The following is a 21,609-nucleotide window of genomic DNA, read 5'->3' as shown; positions in this document are numbered from 1 at the left end:
TGGCTTGAATGGTAGAGTTGCCCCCTATGTAAGCAGCAGAAGGATGAGGTCCTGAGTTCACTCCTCAGTACCACTAAAAACAGAGTTTAGCTAGGCACTGGTGGCTCACGCTTATAATTCTGGCTACTCAAGAGGCTGAGATCAGAAGATAGCCCAAGCAGGAAGTCTGAGAGACGCTTATCTCTAACGACCACAAAAGCCAGAAATGGTGCTGTGTCTCAAGTGGTACAGTGCTAGCTTTGAGCACAAAAGCTCAGGGACAGTACCCAAACCAAATTCAAGCTGTAGGACTGGAACTAAGGGAAAAAAAAAAAAAAGTTGACCAGTGAGTGAAGAGAATGAATTACTTCTCATGATGAGATCAAGATGTTTGGAGGTTGGCTGTTTATCCCACAGACCAGATATTCAAAACTGAACCTTAGTGCTGAAGTTTCAGGTGGCTTTTTCTTTTTTTTTTAAATTAATTATTGTGAGAACCGTACAGAGGAGTTACAATTACATGGGCAAGATAATGGTACATTTCTTATCAAGCATTGTTGCCTCCTTTGTCCACTATTAATCTTATCATATCTTTTTGATTGCCTTCAGCTCTAGGCTAGTGCTCTGCCGCATGACTTCTGGATTTTTCTGCTTATGTGATGCTGAGGAATTGAACCCAGGGCCTCAGGCATGCAAGGCAAGCGCTCTACCACTGAGCCACCTTCCCAGCCCAAGGTGGCTGTTTCTTGACATTGTTATCATTAACACATTCTAAAAAATCTCAGCTCTGGCTCATACTGTTTCTTTACATTTATTCTTGTCAGATGCTACAAATAAATACATATGATAGCTTTCTATCAACTGAAAATCCAATAAACAAAAACTTCCTATTTCATTTACACTGAAAATTATGTAGAGTGGGGGCTGGGAAGGTGGCTCAGTGGTAGAGCGCTTGCCTTGCATGCCTGAGGCCCTGGGTTCGATTCTTCAGCACCATATAAGCAAAAAGAAAAAAGCCAGAAGTGGCAGTGTGGCTCAAGTGGTAGAGCACTAGCCTTGAGCTGAAGAGCTGAGGGACAGTGCGTAGACCCAAAGTTCAGGCCCCAGGACCGGACCCAAAAAAAAAAAAATTACGTAGAGTATGCCCAGGTCAGCACTAGTCTTTTCTTCTAGCTGGCTAAGCCATAACTCAACTTTCTTTGGCCCAGTTGGTTCCATTAGCTCTCAACTCATGTAACAAGGATTGGAAACTTTGAGATGCTGTGATGAAATCAACATTCCCAATCAGGGCTTCCCTACACAAAAGCTTAGCAGAAGATGAAACAAGTCAGAGGCACTTGAGCTGAGGAGGTCTGGCAATTATATCCATTTATTTGTGTATTTATTGTCAATTCAACTCTTATTACTTATTCTAGCAGAAATTGATTGAATACAAAGGTATCTACTGGCTTTAGGTCTTAGATGAAGACCACCTCCAGGAGGGAGGACAAGGATTTCTTGCTGAGCTAAGTGAACAGATGAGAAGGACTACACAAGTGGAAGGTCAAACTGTAGATGTTCCATGGTGGAATGGCCTACTCATACAAACATCCTGCTTTCTGTCATCAGTGCGGTATTTAACAAGTTACATGAGACAGTCAACACCCTTTTATAAACAGGCCTTACTAATGGTTTTTCCCAACGTTAGGTTAATGTAAGTGTTCCGAGCACATTAGGCTAAACTTGCATGTCTGATTTTCACTTATGATGAGTATTACTCATAACCCCTCAGCCACCTGTAGACTTAAGACAGCCGTGAAAGAGCAGGAGTGAGGCATGCTTATTATGTAGTTTGAGTTGCTATACAGAATGAAATCAACAATGCACTCGGCATCTGCATTGAAAACTCCAGGCCAAGTGAAGCACTACAGAAACACTATTACGTTAAGGCAACAAGTTTTTAGTGTGTGTATCATTAATGAGGCTTGAACTCAGGGCCCTGTGCTCTCACTTGGCTTTTTTGCTCACTGCTTAGTCTATCACTTGAGCCACACCTCTAGTCCTAATGCGACAGTTCTTGAGGTAAAGTGAGGTATTGTAATAACACTATTTTCATGGCCCAATAAAGTGACAAACTCTCAGTAGTATTCATTTAATTCTTTCCCAGCTTTACAGACATAGTTCTGCTTTCACCTTCATCACACTTTTATATGGTCCTAGCAAGGGATACACCTCCTCTTCTAAGAATCTCTGCACCTGCAAGAGAGGAAAGCAAAGAAGATGAAACATGTTTAGGCAATAGCTCTCTCAGGCATGCTACAGCTTCAGCCATGCCTCGAGCCCAGTGTCTTTCCAGTCAGTTGATATCACTGACACCCAGTTTGATAATTTCTGTGTGTGTGTGTGTGTGTGTGTGTGTGTGTGTGTGTGTGTGTGTGTGTGTGTGTGTGTGTGTGTGTGTGTGTGTGTGTGTGTGTGTGTGTGTGTGTGTGTGTGTGTGTGTGTGTGTGTGTGTGTGTGTGCGCGCGCGCGCGCCATTACTGGGGCTTGAACTCAGGCCTGGGCTCTGTGTCTGAGCCTTTTTTTTTTTGGCTCAAGGCTAGCATTCTACCATTTGAGCCACAACTCCACTTTTTGCTAGTTAAATGGAGTCTCATGGACTTTCTTCCCAGGGCTGGCTTTGAACTGTAATTCTCAGATTTCAGTCTCCTGAGGAGCTAGGATTACGGGCATGAGCTACTTGGCGCCAGGCTTCAGTTTGAAAGTTTTATTCTACTACTGAGCATTTACTTTATTGGACAGTCTCTTAGAAATGCCCCCCTGGCCCAGTGGCTCATGCCTGTAATCCTAGCTACTCAGGAGGCTGAGATCTGAGGATTGCGGTTCAAAGCCAGCCTGGGCAGGAAAGTCCATGAAACTCATCTCCAATAACCACCAGAAAACTATAAAACTGTAAGTGGTGCTGTGGCTCAAGTGGTTGAGCGCTAGTCCTTTTTTTTTTTTGGGTCTGGACGTGGGGCCTGAACTCTGGGACCTGGGCACTATCCCTCAGCTCTTCAGCTCAAGGCTAGCGCTCTACCACTTGAGCCACAGTGCCACTTCCGGCTTTTTTCTTTTTGCTTATATGGTGCTGAGGAATTGAACACCAGGCCTCAGGCAAGCAAGGCAAGCGCTCTACCACTGAGCTACCTTCCCTGCCCATAGAGCGCTAGTCTTGAACTGAAGAGCTTAGGGAGAGCGCCCAGGCCCAGAGTTCAAGCCCCATGACTGACAAAAAAAAAAAAGTGTTCCCTTGGACATAGGTGCTCTAACCAATACATGCGTGCAGACAAGTTCAGCCCGTGTTCTCTGAGTTGGTCTTATCACTTTGACCCAGTCACTACCCTGAAATCCTCACAGATCCACATGGACCACACCATCTTGGCTCCAGATCCTTCTCACCACTGCTTGACTATAGGCTGCGACCTTCCTAATGGTGTTCCTACTTACCTCCAGTCTGAAGTCTTTTCAAATCCAACTTTTGCATAACAAATATAAATATAAATGACAAACTCCTGTTGGTCTTAAGTTTCAAATCTTGTTACTTCCTAGCGACTGTGGCAAGAATCTCTTGTTAGAGATCTAAGAACTTGACATTTCTGCTCAGCCTAGCATTCCCAGGCTAACCCCTAACCCATCAGCTTCCATACATGGTCTTCTCTCTATACTCAAAGAGCTGTCTCATTGTGATCCTACCAAAAGATGTGCTCCTTAGTGGTGCTGTGGCTCAAGAGGTAGAGCGCTCACCTTGAGCTGAAGAGCTGAGGGACAGGGCTCAAGCCCAGTGTTCAAGCCCCATGACAGACAAAAAAAAAAAAACTCAAAACCCAAAAGATGTGCTCCAGTCTCAGTGACTGCTTGGTAATGTGATGATTCATTTGTGAGTTCTGAGCTCAATGAAGGCAAACACTATTTTTCGCTAAATCCTCAGAATGAAATACAGTATTAATCATACATGTACCAAGTCCCTAGTATGTATTCCAAGAGATTTTGTTGTTGTTGTTTTTCTTTAATGGTGGTGATAGGCTAGTGCTCTCTCCTAGAGCTAAATCCCCAGCCTGAGTAAGGTTTTCAAATGAACTCTTATTCATCACTTTAAAAGGCTGAGATAAAGCTAGGTGCCTAGCTATTCAGGAGGCTAAGATCTGAGGATCACGGTTCTAAACACACAGGAAAATCCCATGAGACACTTCTCCAATTAACCACTAAAAAAGCTGGAAATAGAGCTGAGGATTAAATGGTAAGAGTGCCAGCCTTGAGCATAAAAACTCAGGGATAGGGCCCATGTCCTGAGCTCAAGTCTCAGGACCAGGACACACAAAAAAGGAAGGGATGCCTTTCTGACTACAAAGCACTCAGCTGGACATTTCAATCCACATGACTCCACAGTAGGACAGCAAACTGAGAAATCCAGAGGGAACAAGTACTTTGGGCCATTAAAAAGCCACCTGTTTACACTTCAGACAGAGCCTATTCAATTTTACTAACTAGCCCCATCCCCACAAAGGAACAGCATTCCAGATAGCACTCTGGGTTCTGCAGGCCAGCAGTGCAGAAGAGGCCATGGAGTGACTTGTCTGGAAGCTTCTGCAGGATGCTTACCTGCTGAGGTGCACGGCCAGTGAAGGAAGCGGGATCCAGCAAACGCTCCAACTGGGAGTGAATGGGGCTGAAGTAGGCATCAGCCTGGATCCGCTCCAGGAGGTCATTGTCACCCCCTTCCTGCTTGACCACGGCCGCTGCCTGCTGGGAAAGCACTCGGATTTTCTCATGGCAATCCTGAGGAGAGCAAAGTCAGGTCATTTCACTGTTGGAAGGGCATTTCAACACCCGGTGAGCAGCCATCAGACTCTACACGGTTGAGGTGGTATCTCTCAGTCTGACCTCACCAGAACTCTGACCTTAGGTAGATGTTCCATGTCTCAAAAATGACAGAATGATTTCTTCTTGATTACCTGCTTACTGAATTTCAAATTCAGGCCTAATTCTTCACTTTCTCCACATGTGATTAGTGACTTTTTTCCCCCATCAGTCATGGGGCTTGAACTCAGGGACTGGGCACTGTCCCTGATCTCTTTTGCTCAAGGACAGTGCTTTACTACTTTGAGCTACGTTACCACCTCCAATTTTCTGATGGCTAATTGGGGATAAGAGTCTCACAGACTTTCTGCCTATGCTGGCTTTGAACCATGACCCTGAGATCTCAGCCTCCTGAGTAGCTAGGATTACAGGCAAGAGCCATCAGTGTCCGGTGATTGGTGATTTTTATTTTTTTTGGGTCCGGTTGTGGGGCCTGAACTCTGGGCCTGAGGGCTGTCCCTTAGCTCTTCAGCTCAAGGCTAGTGCTCTACCACTTGAGCCACAACGCCACTTCCGGCTTTTTTCTTTTTTCTTATGTAGTGCTAAGGAATCGAACCCAGGGCCTCATGCATGCAAGGCAAGCGCTCTACCACTGAGCCACCTTCCCAGCCCTGATTGGTGATTTTTAATACTTTTGAATTCAGTATAATCACCCTCTAGAGATGGCAAACCATCCTTATTGCCTGTACCAAGTACCTATCCTTCATGGAGAGAGCAGGTCTAAAGGTGTGCTTTCCATTTATCCAAGAGCATTAGGGACTACACACCTGCCTGTTACCCCCAGCCTTGACCATTGCCATGATGATGTTCTCTGTGGCCATGAATGGCAGCTCTTGACGAATGCGCCGCTCAATTACCTAGCAGAAAAAGGGGAGGGCCAAGACAGAGGCCTTCATGTTACACAGTGACACAGCACAAGATGAACATCAGGCAAAATGCACAGTGTGGACACAAACTACCATTATTTAACAGAGGTAGAGGGGCAACAAGATGTAGTATTCAGTAATGTAAATTCTGATTTAGTTCTTTTTTTTTTTTTTGCCAGTCCTGGAGCTTGAACTCTGAGCCTGAGCACTGTCCCTGGGCTCCTTTTCGCTCAAGGCTAGCACTCCACCACTCGAGCCACAGCACCACTTCTGGCTTTTTCTAGTGGTTTTTGGAGATAAGAGTATCAGAGCCTTTCCTACCCAAGTTGGCTTTGAACTGTGATCTTCAGATCTTAGCCTCCTGAGCAGCTAGGATTACAGGCTTGAGCCACCAGCACCTAGCAACAAGGTAACTTTCAAAAGCTACTTTTTGGAACAACTAAAGCTTCAAATTTGTAAATTCAACGTGAGGCCTTAAGGCTGAGTGAAAATGCCTTAAAACGGGGCAGGTGCTGCCACCTCCTCGCTCTAGGCACTGGAGCTGCAGATTCATGCCAGCTGGTAGTGCAAGGCAACTGAAGTACTCATCTCGATTCCACACACTTGTCGGTGAGTTCCTCAGACCTAGGGGTAGGATGAACTCCTCCCCCTTCCCACACCCCAGTCTCTCCCCAGTATTTTGCTTTTTTAATCAAGACCTCTTACTTTGGGGTACACCACCAATCCTTCTGAAATGTTCTGCAGTGTATTCAATATGGTATCTGCAGTGAGAAAGGCTTCGGCCAAACAGATCCGTCTATAAAACAAACAGCCATTCCATTACCCATCTAAACAAATGTTAGAGGTAGGCAGGGGTCTATGGCAGGAAACTGAGCTGTTGCATTCACATGTGCATGTACTCCCTGGACAAGTTTCTTCAGTCTGAAGACTTCAAGTGTCCCCTCTAGTCCAGACCAGTTGCCCAAGAATAAGACCTTCTTATAGCTAGTGGAAAGCTCTAGTAGCTGACTTAGACATTTCAAACCCGAACTAACTGCATCTATTCTTCCTCACTACCTCCTGCTCACCAGTACAAACCTGTTCTCTCCTTGTGGCTCTGGCCTTAGTCAAGGCAGCAGCACCCAGTCACCAAGTCCTGGAAAGAGTCCAGATACCCTGCCATGCAAGCCAGTCTGCCGCCTCTTGCTTTTGTCTATCACTTGTGGAGCGTGACCTCAGGGCCTGGGCTCTGTCCCAGAGCCAGGCACAGCACCACTTCTGGTTTTTGAGTCATTAATTGGAGATAAGTCTCATGGGGACTTTTCTGCCTGGTCTGGCTTTGAACTGTGATCCATAGATCTCAGCTTCCTGAGTAGTTAGGATTATAGGCGTGAGCCACTGGTGCCTGACCTGCCTCTGGCTCTTTATGTACATGGTTCCACTCTATTTTTGTGGTCACTATGCTAATCTAGGCTTGGAATCTAATGTTAACCCCTGACTTGTTAAGATGGGATCCAAACACCTTATAGGATTTTTTTTTTTTTTTTTTTGATTTGGCATTTGCAAGGCTTAGAACTCAGGGCCTGGGCACTGTCCCTTAGATTTTTCCCTCAAGGCTAGCATTCTACCACTTTGAGTCACAGCTCCACTTCCAGTTTTCTGGTGGCTAATTGGACATAAGAGTCTCACTAATGCACGGGTTGGATTTATGGCAGGCCCGTCCCTCTGGGCCTTTCATAGTGTCCCATGCCAGAGCAAACTGTGGTCCTGAACCATCGCCTGGCCTGTGGGCTACTGGCACTGAAGGGGGTTGCACAGAGGGGGAAAAAAAAAGTCTCACTGACTTTCCTGCTCAGTCTGGCTTCAAACTGCAATTCTCAGATCTCAGACTCCTGAGTAGCTAAGATTACAAGAGTGAGCCACCAGTGTCTGACTACACTGATTTTTTTTTTTTTTTTTTGCCAGTCCTGGGGCTTAAACTCAGGGCCTGGGCACTGACCCTGGGCTTCTTCTGCTCAAGGCTAGCACTCTACCACTTGAGCCACAGTGCCACTTCCAGGTGTTTCTGTTTATGTGGTACTGAGGAATCAAACCCAGGGCTTTGTGCATGCACTCTACCACTAAACAACATTCCCAGCCTAGAACTGATTCTTTAAATTGTAGCTAGGATGTTTGGCAGGTCACAGCTTCTTAAAAACAGTACAGTTGACTCTCAGAATCCAATAACTCAGCATCCATAGATTTAACCAACCATGGACTAACATTACTTGGGAAAAATATTTCATTAGAACTGAACATATGAAGGTTTTTTTGTTTTGTTTTGTTTTGGTATTTCCTAAAGGATACAGTGTAACAATTACTTATTTAGCATTTACATAACATTAGGTACCACAAGTAAACCAGAGGTGTTTTAGAACATATGGAAGATGTGCATGTTACATGAAATACTACACTATTTTACATGGTAGACTTGAGCATATGCAGGTTTCAGGATGCACACTGTCCCGGAACCAAGCCCCCACAGTCACTCAGGGAAAACTGTACTAACAACTGACTTCAGAACCAGTTCACATGACCTATTTCTATTGGTTAGCCCAGGACAGATCCCAAAGAGCTAGCCAGCTTTATATCCTTCCACTTAAATCTCAGGCTTGGGCAGGAAAATCACAAGTTTCAGACCAGCCTGGGTTACATATCACGATCTTGTTCAGGGCAAAAATGAAATCCTATTGAACTGCAAAGCAGGCAAGAATGTGAATGTAAGCCTGCTCCTTTTAAAGCATAACAAACAGACAAACAATAATAAAAACAACCTGGGACTGACCACAGGCCCTCCTAACTTGCTAGGTAAGCTCTCCACTTCAGCTATACCCCCCAGCCCTGTGAGCCTGCTTTAAATGTGCATGTAGAGTTATGAATGCTGGTATTTTATGGGTAGTTACAAATTACTTCTTACCCAAATATATCACCCTGGATATTTGCCCTCAGAGTAGAGTGGGAACCATGAGGCCTTGGGGAAAATAGCTTCTTCCTGTGATCATATCATGCCATGGCTTCATCTCCTCACACTACTCAGCTATTAGTGGGTTGCTAAGCTATTCTTCTTCCCACCTTCATGCTTTTATACACATAGGATATGATCTTCAACTGCCTATGCTATGTAATCACTGGGGCACTGCCTTGTCTATGAAGTTTGCCTGAATCCTCCCACACTACTCTCTCCTCGGTGCTCCAACAGCTCTTGCACATGGGGTCACATACTCAGTATGCCAGTCTTTGTTTTTGCTGTCCTGCTACTCAGGGTTCCTAGGGGATAGGGAGGGAGGCAGAGGAGCTCAGTGTCCTTTTGCTCCCAGGCCACCTCTCTCAGTTCTCTTCCCAGTGTGCTGTTTGTGATGTCTCTGCTGTGCTCACCGGTTAGCACTATCATCCAGTGTGCGCTCAAACCACTGCACGGAAGCAGTCTGCAGCGGGTCCAGGACCAGCGTCATCAGGTGACGGGCAAGGCTGCAGCAACGTTCTGAACGCATGGGGTTCCGCTTGTATGGCATTGCACTTGAGCCTGTCCAGGACAAGATGCAAAGGCAGAAAGACTTCTGGGACAGCAAAGGTGCAAGCATGCCAATGGGGAGTTTTAGCACCAGCGCACGCCTTTCCAGCAGGTCTGTGGTGTTCCCAGATCTCAACCTAACACTCACCAATCTGCTGTTTTTCAAAGGGTTCCTCCATCTCCTTGAGGTTTGCCAGGAGGCGTATGTCTGTACAAATCTAGGGGAAGTACGGGAACAGGCATGATCGCACATGCTCAGTGTGCAGGAGAGCTCTGTAGGCAGTGAGGGGATGATGCAGGAAAGGAGCTCTTAGGGTGTTCATTGCTGAGCTCAATGCCAGCAAGTCCTGCCCAAAATTACCAGAATGTACCTGAGGCTTCTCTCTGCTTCTAAAGAGCGGGGATGACAAATATACTGAACATTAACATGCTTTGTGAAACAATTTTTAAGACACCACAGAGATAGGTGTGGTGTGCTGGTATACACTTGCAATCCCAGCACTACAGAACTTCAGGCAGAAGAATCTTGTTTTTTTTGTTGTTGTTGTTTTGTTTTGTTTGGGAGGGTACCAGTCTTGGGCCTTGAACTCAGGGCCTGGATCCTGTATCTGAGCCTTTTAGCTGAAGGCTAGTGCTCCACCACTTAAGCTACAGCTCCACTTTGGCTTTATGATAGTTTTAAAGGGAGGTAAGAGTCTCATGGACTTTCCTGATCAGGCTAGTTTTCAACTGTGATCCTCAGATCTCAGCCTCCTGAGTAGCTAGGATTACAGCCACAGGTGCCTGAGAATCTTGATTTTGAGACCACCCCAGGATACACAGCAAGACCTTATTACAAAACAAAATGACCCGTGCCCCCACTGTTAAATCTTAGCTACTTAGGGGACTGAGATGTGAAGATTACAATTCTAAGCCAGCTGGGGAAGAAAAATTGAAGACTCTTTTCTCTAACTAACTAGCAAAATGCAAAAGTGGAAGTGTGGCTCAAGTGGTAAAATGCCAGCCTTGAGCAAAAAAGCCAAGCAAGAGCACAAGGCCTTGAGTTCAAGCCTCAGCATTGGCAAAATAAAAAAGCAGGCATGGTAGTACATGTCTATAATCCTAGCTACTAAGGAAGCAGAGTTTAGGAAGATCATGGTTCCAGGCTAGCCTAGGCAAAAAGTTAAGATTCCCATTTCAATACAAAGAGCTGAACAAGGTGCATATCTGTGATCCTGGCTATGGTAGGAAATATAAATAGGAGGATCACAGTCCAGGCCAGACTGACTATAAATCATGACGCTAATTTCAAAAATAACCAAAGCAAAGGGCTGGGAAGGTAGCTCAGCGGTAGGGTGCATGCCTTGCAAGCATGAGGCCCTGGGTTCGATTCCTCAGCACCACATAAACAGAAAAAGCCGGAAGTGGCGCTGTGGCTCCAGTGGTAGAGTGCTAGCCTTGAGCTGAAGAGCTGAGGGACAGCGTCCAAACCCAGAGTTCAGGCCCCATGACCGGCAAAAAAAAAAAAAAAAAGCAAAAAAGGGATTAGAGGTATAGATCAAGGTAGCAGAGTGACTACCTAGCAAGCACAAGGCCCAGAGTTCAAACTCCAGTATACTTCCTCAAAAAACATCATATAAAGACAACAGGAAGATCAAGTATAACATAGCCCTCAATAAGATGTCATTGTGGCCGGGCGCTGGTGGCTCACGCCTGTAATCCTAGCTACTCAGGAAGCTGAGATCTGAGGATCACGGTTCAAAGCCAGCCTGGGCAGGAAAGACTGAGACTCCTATCTCCGATAAACCACCAGAAAACCGGAAGTGGCGCTGTAGCTCAAGTGGTAGAGCGCTTGCCTTGAGCTGAAGAGCTGAGGGACAGCGCCCAGGCCCAGAGTTCAAGCCCCACGACCGACAAAAAAAAAAAAAAAAAAAGATGTCATTGTGCAGAAAGTCTTTTCCTTTAAGACATGTTAATTTAAGGGCTTTCTTTGCCGTCACAAACTGCTGTAATTGACATATGACAGAGAGACAATTAAATGAAAGCCTGAGGCTGATTTAGTCTCCGGTCCCCAGAGCTCCCATTCCCCACAGTGCAGACTGCCCCAATCCCTTACCTTGTGCACGGATGCCCCCAAGCTAGCCAGCACAGACAGCACCTCGATGTCCACTTTTCGTGTATACGTCTGCCCTGAGATGATGAAAGCCCTGGAAGTAAAGATTTGTATTAACACATATCAAATCACGGTGGTCAGACATGAACAAAACAGAGCCTAAATGACAGCTTAGTTATGACTGGCCAGCCAGTGACATGGAGCCCAGCGGACCTGACTGGTAACTCATTCTCTACTGCCCTTTTCACTATCTTCAGGAAACTGTCCTGAGGAAGAAACATGGTCTAGAGTTCCAGTGTCCTGCCAAGCGTTCAATGACAGACCTGGGAGAAAAAGCCATGACAAAATCTAGTGGATCTCAAGAGAAATGGCCAGATTTAAACATGAGAACACCAGGGGGGAAAAAAAAATCAAATTAGTAATATGGTTCAGTGATGACCTGAAGAAATAGAAGAGTCAGGCACCAGTGGCTTATCCCTATCATCTTAGCTACTCAGGAGGCTGAGATCTGAGGATGGAAGCCAGCCTCTGTGAGACTCTTCATCTCCAATTAACCACGAAAAAGCTAAATGTGGCTCACATGGTAGAGCACTAACCTGAACGCTCAGGGACAGCACCCAGACTCTAAGTTCAAGCCCGAGGACTGGCACACACATACAAAAATAACAACAAAGCCTAAACCAGAGAGAAGAGGAAATAGGTAGCAAAGCAAAGGAAGACCAAAAAATTATTATCAAATCAGAGATATACTAACATAGACCTGTCAAATTTAAGGAGGCCAGCTTTTCCTGAAGTGCTCACCTCTTAAATCCTGCCTTTTCTGTCACCATTTTGTCCAGCTGTTCTACCTTAGAGACAGAAAAGACACATTTGTACAGAAATCTAGTTAACAGAGTATCCCAACTGGTCATCTGGCCCAGACCTTGGCCCATCCTCCTCCCTGCAGCTTATCTGGGAGCAATCTCTGCCACACCCCTGGAAGGAGCATCATCTTTTGGGCTGCACTGCTGAAGTGATGTGTCCCAGATCACTTTGAAAATACCTTCTGGTGATCTCCCTCGAAGAGCTGCAGGAAGCTGGCCTGTGTGCCAGTGGTGCCCTTCACCCCCCGGAAGCGCAGGTCATTACGGACCCTCTGCAAGTTCTGGAGATCCATGCAGAGATCCTGAATCCAAAGACAGCAACGTTTCCCAACTGTGGTTAGCTGAGCAGGCCTGAAACAACCAGAAAGGAACACACAAATCTCAAACCAAAGCATAACTTCATAAAGGCCTTCTAATAGCCACTGCTATCTATGGATAGAGGAACAATTTAAGAGTTATTGAAATAGTAAAAACAAAACAAGAGCCAAAAGGAAATCATTATTAAGGAGAATCAATATATTGTAAATCTAGTGGTGTTCTCATAAGAACTATTTTTTTTTTCTGGTCATTGGGGTTGAACTCATGGCCCAGGCACTGTTCCTGAGCTCTTTTTGCTTAAGGCTAGTACTCTACTACTTTGAGCCACAGCACTACTTCCAGTGTTCTGGTGGTTAATTGGAGATGAGTCCCACAGACTTTCCTGCCTGGGTTGGCTTTGAACCACTATCCTTAGATCTCATCCTCCTGAGTTACTAGGATCATAGGAGTGAGTCACTAGCACCCTGCATGACTATTCTTTTTTTTGGTTGGTCATGGGGCTTGAACTCTGGGCCTGGGCGCTGCCCCTCAGTTCTTCAGCTCAAGGGTAGCACTCTACCACTGAGCCACCTTTCCAGCCCTACTTTATTGTAAATATTTAACCTAATAAATAGTTCTTCCTTCAAGAGGTGGGTTTTGTTGTTTTTCCTTTCAGCCAGGAGTATATTAGACAAGCTAAGGACCTTAAGGTTAAGGATGGTCTGGGCATCTTCCAAAAAAAAAAAAAAAAAAGATTCACCCTTCCTTCTCTTTTAAACACTCTATCACAGTCAGGCACTGGTGACTCATGCCTATAATTGTAGCTACTCAGGAGGCTGAGATCTGAGGATTGCAGTTTAAAGCCAGCCCAGGCTGGAAAGTCCATGAGACCCTTATCTCCAAAAAAAACACTCAGAAAACTGAAAGTGGAGCTATGACTCAAGTGGTAGAGTGTTCGCCTTGAGCTGAAGAGCTCAGGGACAGTACCCAGGCCCAGAGTTCAAGCCCCACAACCAACAAAAAACAAACAAAAAAACCACAACACTCTATCACAAAGCCACAACCCAAGACAAGAATATTTTAATGTAAAAGCAGGAACAACATTTTATTCACAGTCATATTTTCAGATGTTGGCAAGAAAGATATCTGAAACTCATATAACTAACGTTTGCCAAATATTTAATGTGATCTTGGTAGTGGAAATACAATAGTGAATAAAACAGACAAGTTCCTGGATGGAGTTTGCATTATAGTGCAAGGAAGTACATAAAAAAATAAAAATAAATGAGATCATTGTCATTGACTGAGGCTTGAACTCAAGGCCTCTCGCTTTCACTTGGTATTTCTGCTCAGTTGATGCTCTACCATTAGAGCTCCAGCCTACCTGTGCTGCTAGTTATCTTGAGAAAAGAATATCAGATTTGTCTTCCTGAGCTGGCTTCAAACTGTGATCTCAGCCTCTGGAGTAGCTAGGATGACAGCAAGAGCCACTGGTGCCTGGTTATTGGCCTTTGTGTGAGCCAAAATCCACCCAGGGGCAGTCACACCATGTTAAAAACTCTTGAAACTCATACAACCAATGGTAGTCGCCAGTGGCTGTCTTTCTTGTCTGATGCTTAAGAAACCAATCTATACAGATGAAGTGAACTATACAACCTGTGGGTGGAGAGGGGAGTGAGGGACTGGGAGTGAGGGAACAGAAGGCATAGTACGAAAGGAAATGTACTAATTATGTGACTCATTTAATTGTAACCCCTCTGTATATCACTTTGATAATAAAGATAAAGTAAATTAAATTAAAAAATCAATCAAGTGGTAATCTCTCTCTGAACATATAAACAAGTACTTTCTTGGTGGTGGTGGTGGTCTTGGGGCTTGAACTCAGGGTCTGGGTATTGTTTCTGAGCTTTTTTTGCTCAATGCCAGAGCTCTACCACTTACGCCTAAGCTCTACCAACAGCTTTTTGGTGATTAATTGAAGATGAGTCTCAATCTTTCCTGCCTAGGCTTGCTTCAAAACAGATCTCAGCCTCCTGAGTGGCTAGGATTACAAACATAAGCCACCGCTATCCAGCAGCAAGTTTTAATAACTCAGATGTCAGATGGAATTTCCCTCCTCTAAGGCCAATGGCCCTGGTAGCAGGCAACAGGCACACCCTAATCTCTGTAGGAGGCACCTCAAACACAAGCTACATGTCGTACATACCCAAATAGCTCTTGTGGCAGTTATTGTTGAAGAATGTGATTTCTAACACGAATGCCATGAATATAGGAAATATGCTAACTGAAAGAAGCCAGCCACAAAAGGCCAGGAAGAGGCAAATTCATAGAGACAGGAACCAGGGAAGGAGAATGAGAGTGACTGCTATGTGGTACAGGATGCTTTTTTTTGAGGATGATGGAAACTAGTGGTAATGGTCACAGCACTCTGTAAAGATACTAAACTTTTTAAAAGGGTGAATTTCATGGCAGATGAGTTATATCTCAGTAAAGCTTTATATCTGCAGAGAATGATACACCGAAGCAAAGCCCCTGCATCAACACCATTTCCTGCTGCTAATGTATGCTAACTGTGGAGGCCAAAGCCTCTCAGAAATCATTCACCAGATGAGCGCTAGATGCCTCTGCCTCCCCCAGACATGGGAGAGGAAGGAAGGAAAGGTACAAATCAGAGGAATTTTGAAGGGCACGAAAGCTGCAGAGAAAGCAACATCCACCAGTCAGGCCAGACACCCTGACTACTGCACATGAGCAACCTCTTTAGGCTTCTGCTACTAATGGTAAAGGCCCTAATTTTCAGGAAGCTTAAATTCAACAGAAAAGTTATAAGATGATAGACCTACTGTATAAAGTATCTCATTAAAATAAAGCAGATGGGGCTGGGAATGTGACTTAGTAGTAGAGTGCTTGCCTAGCATGCACGAGGCCATGGGTTTGATTCCTCAGTATCACATACACAGGAAAGGCTGGGAGTGGTGGTGTGGCTCAAGTGGTAGAGTGCTAGTCTTGAGCAAAAGAAGCTCAGGGACAGTGCCCAGGCCCTGAGTTCAAGCCCCAAGACTGGCAATAAATAAATAAATATATAAATCTATATAAAAAAAGCAGATGATATCATATCAATACATGCATTCCTCAAACACCTATAGTTAGCATTGCAATAGTAATATCAGCTTTTAAAAACAGCTTTTATTCACTAATCATGAAAATACTTGCACATTTTTAAAAAGTCAAAACTTGCTGGGAGCTGGTGGTTCACACCTGTAATTCTAGCTACTCAGGAGAGACTGAGATCTGAGGATTGCGGTTTAAAGCCAGCCTGGGCAGAAAAGTCCATGAGACTCCAGAAGTGGCACTGTGGCTCAAAGTGGTAGAGTTCTAGCCTTGAGCAAAGGAGCTCAGGGACAGCATGCCCCATAACAAACTTACCCCCCCCACCCCCCAAAAAACGACTGTGAGCCAGGCATGGTGGCTTGCACCTACTAACACTAGGATGAGGATAGTGATTCAAAGCCAGCTTCAGTTTAAAAAAATGTCTGTGAGACTCCCTTTGCAAAATAACTTGCAAAAAGCAGAGCTGGAAGTGTGGCAAGTGGCAGAGTGGCAGCCATGAGCAAGCCAGCCCAGCGAAGTGTGAGGCCTCAATTTCAAACCCCAGTACTAACAAAACAACAACAAATGCAAATAAACAAATGCGAACACTATGGCTCTTGAGACATATTTACACATATTTCCTAAGTCAGCTGCTAACCTCAGCAGTACAGCTTTTGATGTTGGGGTCTCAGATCAGCCCATGCTAGTCTAGAACTTGTGGGCTAAAGCTATCCTCCTCTTCAGCCTGGGTAGCTGGGACTACAGGTATGGACTGGAGCACACAGCTTCATTGTCATTTTTGTGGGGGTGGGGTAGGGTGGGGTTGCTGGGAATTGAACTCCAGGCTCTAGCATGCTAGATACAGCCTGCAGCAAAGCTTCTAAGGTGGGTATCAAGCTCATTTCTCATCAGTACCCCAAGTTATCTGCTTATGTTTTGAGCTTCTGTCTCTTAAGCTTCCTATGGAAATGGGAGATCTGAAAGCTGCACGCTCATACGTAACCACTTACTGGTAATGTGTGAAGCCTAAGGTAGGTAGATCTGAGCGCTCCTTGGCAAAGTCAGCGAGTCGAGAGATCACTCTGGCAAGCTACAGGCAACACCACAGGGTAGAAAGAGGTGAATTCATAAGAGTCCATTACATAATGACAGATCAAACTTTCAGACAATATTACATGAAATGAGCCCTCTATAGCTCATGGAATGCAGCATCCTTATCCTTTCTCTTTGTATCTGCAGGTTCCCTGATCAGGGTTCATAGCAATCAACATTCAAAAATGGATTCAACTACTTAAACTACTAAGACCATTGCAGAATAACAGGACAAAGTCATAATCCTGACACATAAATTCTTGCAACATGTTTCTGGTTGCACTTCCTTTATTTAAAAGGCTATGTTTTGCCAAGCACCAGTGGCCCATTCATATATAGAAGGCTGAAATCTAGAGGAACACAATTCCAGGCTAGCCCAAGTAAAAAAGTTTGCTAGACTTCTATCTCCAAAATAACCAGCAAAGGGCTTGTTAGAGCACCAGTTGTGAATGAGAAAGCTAAAAGAGGCCCTGAGTTCAAGCTCCAGTACTAGCATGAAAGACTGCAAGCATGGCTCAGGTGAGAGAATACCAATCAGCCTTGTAAGAATGAGGCTCTCTGTTCAACCCTACACCATCAAAAAGTGAATAGTAAAAGGCTATGTTTTAAAAGGAATTCACTACTATAGTACACCCAAAAAGAAACTATTTTTTCCACAAATTATATAGTCATGTTGAATAAATGATTACATAGATTATATAGTCTGATGTTGCTGATTAAGTCATAACTGGAGACCCATCTCTTAACTACAGGGACTGGAAGCTGGTATCAAACTTATGCCAAACTCTTACCTTGGGCAAAAGTAGGTCAAACGCATTTCTAAGAATGATCAGGTCCTGCAAAGGAAAATGCAATGGCCATGAACAGCTCTGTCAAACCTTGTTATTATACAATACTTTCTGGCCATCACAATTGGGTCACACCTCAGCAAGCAGCCTATCTCATTCCTAACAACCCAGAAATGCTAATAGAGGATGTTTTCTTTTTTTTTTTGCTTATGTGGTGCTGGGGAATCGAACCCAGGGCCTCATGCATTGCAAGGCAAGCACTCTGCCACTGAGCCATCTTCCCAGCCCCGAGGATGTTTTCTAATGATGATTTCAAAAGCACAGTAAAGTATGCTGTGGTATCTAAAGTGATTGAAAATGTTAAGCTGGCACCAGTAGTTTACACCTGTAATCTTAACCACTCAGAAGGCCAAGATCTGAGGATTGGGGTTTGAAGCCAGCCAACCCAGGCAGAAAAGTCCCCCTGAGCTTCTTGTCTCCAATTAACTACTCAAAAATTGGAAGTGGAGCTGTGGCTCAAAGTGGTAGAGTGCTAGTCTTGAGTGAAAAAGCTCAGGGTCAGTATCCAGGCTCTGAATTCTAGCCCATCGACAGACCAAAAAAAAAAATGCAATGCCACAAGGCTTCCATCTTTCCAGAAAGGAGCAGCTGAGTCTCTGAGAAACTTCCATTAGTTTCTTCCTCCTTTTTATTCTCATCTATAGTTGTTAATAAGGGAAGGCATGACTCAGAACACAGGTTAAAAAAGTTGAAACCATTGTTTTGTTTTTGTTTTTAAAAAAAACTCTGTCCCTCACCCCCAATGTCTATTAGACACTTATTTCCAATTAGCCACCAAAAAGCTTGAAGTGGAGCTATGGTTCAAGTGGTAGAGTACTAGCCTGGTGCAAAAAAGCTCAGTGATAGCACCCAAGCCTTGAGTTCAAGCCCCAGGACTGGCACAAAAAAATGAATAAAATATAAATGAAAATATGTATCTTATGGTATTTGTGAAAAATAAATCAACACAGTATATATGTATTCATTGTATAGGAAATAAATACACAGTATCAGAGTCATCTGGTAAACTTTCAGGAAAATGCTTGCTATTACTCTTCCATGTTTTGCACTAATCAAAAAGTTCATTTGACAATAATAAATATAATTCATCTTTCCATTCAGAAGCCATAGCCAAGTTATAAAGGCCACTGGAAAGAAAAATACATTAGGAAATTTAAATGAATTTATAAATGTATGATAAAAATTGAGTCCTAATATAAACAACACAGGATCCTACTGTATTGTCTCCAACATAACAGGAGGTAGCACCAAGGTGAATAATGCCTGCGGCTTTTGGACAGCAGTGGCCAAAGGTGTGCACATGAGCCATGACATCATGTCGCAACTGTTTCTCTTCTTCGGCTGCCATCTTGAAGTCGATGTTGTCCAGGTTTGCCTTCATCTCCTGGATTTGTTCATCTGTGATAGGCAAACCCAATGTCTGCAGAATAAGTAAAATAAAGCCAAAAGTCTATGTTGCAATTGTATGACGTGACAAGAAAAAAAATGTTACCCTGAGTATCCAAGTGGTCAAATCAATTAAAATTTCAGCAACCAGGCTCAAAGTACAGTGCGTCTACGTGTATGGGGTTAGGAGAAAGGTGAGGAATCAAGGTAAATTATATTCTAAGGGAATGCTGGTGTGTCTATCCGGACTGTGACTGGTCCTGTCTCGATAACTCCTCTTGTCTTGCTGCTTCCCATATCTAATCCCTGAGCTCAAGGGTCATCTATTCAGGGATCTTCTGACATCACCGTAAAACACTCCGTGTCACTCTACTCCTTTAGCCTGGTTTTATTTAGAGCATTCATCACCACCTGATATTTGTACATATTCACCTACCTATCCCCCTGGAAAGTACACTCTGTGAGAGGAGACCTTTACTGTACTTATTATTTAATCTCTAGTGGTTGGCACAGAATGCCCCAAAGGGTGACAGTTTTACAACTGACCTAGATGAATGCACTCTGAAAAACTAAAATTAAGAATTCTGTAAAGGTCTGTCATCCCAGAACTCTAGAGGTGAGACAAGAGGAACCTAAGGTCAAGGCCACTCTGAGCTGCAGAGACCCTACGGATGTGCATCTGTGTATCTCTGTGTCTGTCTGTCTGACACACACACACACACACGTGCAGGCAGTGGAGCCCGAACCAGCAGCTCGCGACCCGGGGCGCCCCGCCGCCCGCCCTCTGCCCCGCACGCGGGCGCCCGCCTCGCATTCCGTTACCTGCTCGGCCTCCGCCAGCCACAGCCACAGCTGCCGCCACGTCCGGAACTTGTACCTGTCGCTAAACACGAAGCACATCTCCGGGCTGGCATAGCGGGAGGAGAGCGGGGAGCGGTAGCCGTCGGGCCCGCAGACGTCGCCACCAGCCGCCATCCCGGGAGGCGACGAGGGTCGTGAGGGCGGAAGCGGAAGGGCAGATATGGGGTGGGGCGGGACTAGGCTGCGGAAGTCCCGCCCCCTCGAGGTTCACGGTGTGTCGCCTACGCCACCCCAGGGCTTTGGAGGCTGAAGCTGGGACACTGCTGAGCTCTGAGCTAGAGGGAGACCTTGTCTATTAAACAACAACAAAAAAACCCACCAAGCCAAAATGCAAATTCAGCAATTCAGCCATGTCTGGAACACTTAGGAGGCCTGCAACGAGAGAACTTAACTTCCGACTCCTTTCTTGGGCCCACAAGTTAAAAACTCAGGCATCTCTGCCTTCACTTTTGCACGTCTCCTTTGCCTCGGAGCCATCCTTTCCTGCAGTCACCAGGGATCCTGGTGAGACCGAACTGACCGACTTTATCAGGGGCTAGCCTGACACACCTGACCAATCCGAGGTAATGATCAGACCACCGCTTCCTTACGCCTCTCCAAGCGTTCCGCCTCAGGCCTTACCCTGAAGATGCTCTCTCCTTTTCCACTGCTAAGTCCCACATTATATCAATCTCATTTCTCTGACCTTCAGTATCTTTAATTGACATATTAGGATTGGGACTTTTTCCCAAAACTCAGATAACATGCCCTATATGTTCCTATGGCTAATTATATGGCCAACTACTCCACCCCATTTCTACATTGCAGTTCTGGGGAGAAATACCAAGAAAGGGTAGCATTTAATACTTTTCTAGTGAGCCCCTTGAGTCAAACTACAGTAGAAATAGGTTTCATCCATAGCTTTCCACGTGAGTGACTTGCTCAGTCACCTAGCCAGTAAGCAGTCATCTGCAAAGGCAACCAGTTCTTTGGCCTTCCAGTCCTCTCTCTTGCCTCTGCTTAACCTTGCTTTCTGTGACCTTTATCCCCTGAAAATAGGATTTCTGCCTCCACTCCTCCCTGCCTTTTCATTTAAGGATTTTACTCCTTCACTTGTTTCATCTGGAATCCTTAACCTCCCCATTGCAACTTCTCTTCTGATGTGGTTTTTTTTGTTTTGTTTTGTTTTTTAGCATAGGGCCTTCTCCTCATAGAATTAGCTTCACTTGCCCTGGTATTTTTGTAACATGCCCCTTTCCTGGCTGTCTTCTCACCAACCATTCCTAGCATTGTTGTCTTAAGTTCTGTTACTTGGCAGGTTTCACTCACATGTAAAGTGTAGTTGATGACCCCAGGAGTAGAGTCAGGTAGGATGGCATACCTACCTCCTTACCTGAGACTCTGAGGGGCAGTTTGTCTCTACCCTGCTTAAGTTCTTAGAACTGCCATGTTCCTCTTCCTCCTAATAACACTCACTGATCCCCAATATCCTTGCCTAGTAGTCTAATCAAAAGCCCCATAAAACATTTGTTTTCCCACCTCCACATAAAGAAATACCCTGTCTAGCCAGGTGCTGGTGGCTCATAACCTGTAATCCTAGCTACTCAGGAGGCTGAGATCTGAGGATCAAGGTTCAAAGCTAGCCCAAGCAGGAAAGTCTGTGAAACTCTTATCTCCAAAAAAGCCCTAGACGGGGCTGGGAAGGTGGCTCAGTGGTAGAGCGCTTGCCTTGCATGCCTGAGACCCTGGGTTCGATTCCTCAGCACCACATAAGAAAAAAGAAAAAAGCCGGAAGTGGCGCTGTGGCTCAAGTGGTAGAGCGCTAGCCTTGAGCTGAAGAGCTGAGGGA

The 21,609-nt window shown here is 45.0% G+C and overlaps 1 protein-coding gene, 1 long non-coding RNA gene and 1 other non-coding gene across 4 annotated transcripts in view; 2 read left to right on the top strand and 1 right to left on the bottom strand.

The window, feature by feature from the left end:
* Positions 1-1,332: 1,332 nt before the first annotated feature.
* Positions 1,333-19,929, bottom strand: Adsl (adenylosuccinate lyase). The gene is made up of 13 exons (XM_069999595.1): positions 19,743-19,929; positions 18,751-18,954; positions 17,478-17,522; positions 16,605-16,684; positions 12,387-12,558; positions 12,146-12,192; positions 11,348-11,438; positions 9,401-9,470; positions 9,117-9,264; positions 6,429-6,519; positions 5,625-5,714; positions 4,600-4,776; positions 1,333-2,214 (listed from the first exon to the last, which is right to left on the bottom strand). The coding sequence occupies exons 1-13, from the start codon at positions 19,893-19,895 to the stop codon at positions 2,128-2,130; spliced, it is 1,455 nt and encodes a 484-aa protein (XP_069855696.1). The 5' UTR covers positions 19,896-19,929; the 3' UTR covers positions 1,333-2,127.
* Positions 7,396-7,522, top strand: LOC138811942 (small nucleolar RNA SNORA42/SNORA80 family). The gene has a single exon (XR_011367516.1). It is a non-coding gene; the product is annotated as a small nucleolar RNA SNORA42/SNORA80 family (small nucleolar RNA).
* LOC138811776 (uncharacterized) overlaps positions 19,756-21,609 on the top strand; it is a 29,646-nt gene continuing 27,792 nt past the window's right edge. For both annotated transcript variants that reach the window (XR_011367495.1, XR_011367494.1), the window contains exon 1: positions 19,756-20,344. This is a non-coding gene — a long non-coding RNA (uncharacterized lncRNA). The remainder of the gene's footprint in view (positions 20,345-21,609) is intronic.

This window comes from Dipodomys merriami, unplaced genomic scaffold, assembly GCF_024711535.1.
Source record: "Dipodomys merriami isolate MVZ:Mamm:240054 unplaced genomic scaffold, mDipMer1.0.p SCAF_55, whole genome shotgun sequence".
Taxonomy (NCBI): Eukaryota; Metazoa; Chordata; class Mammalia; order Rodentia; family Heteromyidae; genus Dipodomys; species Dipodomys merriami.
Note: the sequence above shows the minus strand (reverse complement) of the source record. Positions and strands in the feature narration are given on the sequence as shown.

What these genes read in the sequence shown, in the direction of transcription:
- Adsl (XM_069999595.1), bottom strand. Translation starts at nt 19,895, where the DNA reads ATGGCGGCTGGTGGCGACGTCTGCGGGCCCGACGGCTACCGCTCCCCG. An exon ending in GTTATGTTGGAGACAATACA is followed by an intron (nt 17,523 to 18,750) that starts GTAGGATCCTGT and finishes TTTCCTTTGCAG; the next exon opens with GACCTGATCATTCTTAGAAA. An exon ending in AGGCTGGGGGTAACAGGCAG is followed by an intron (nt 4,777 to 5,624) that starts GTGTGTAGTCCC and finishes TGCTCTCCTCAG; the next exon opens with GATTGCCATGAGAAAATCCG.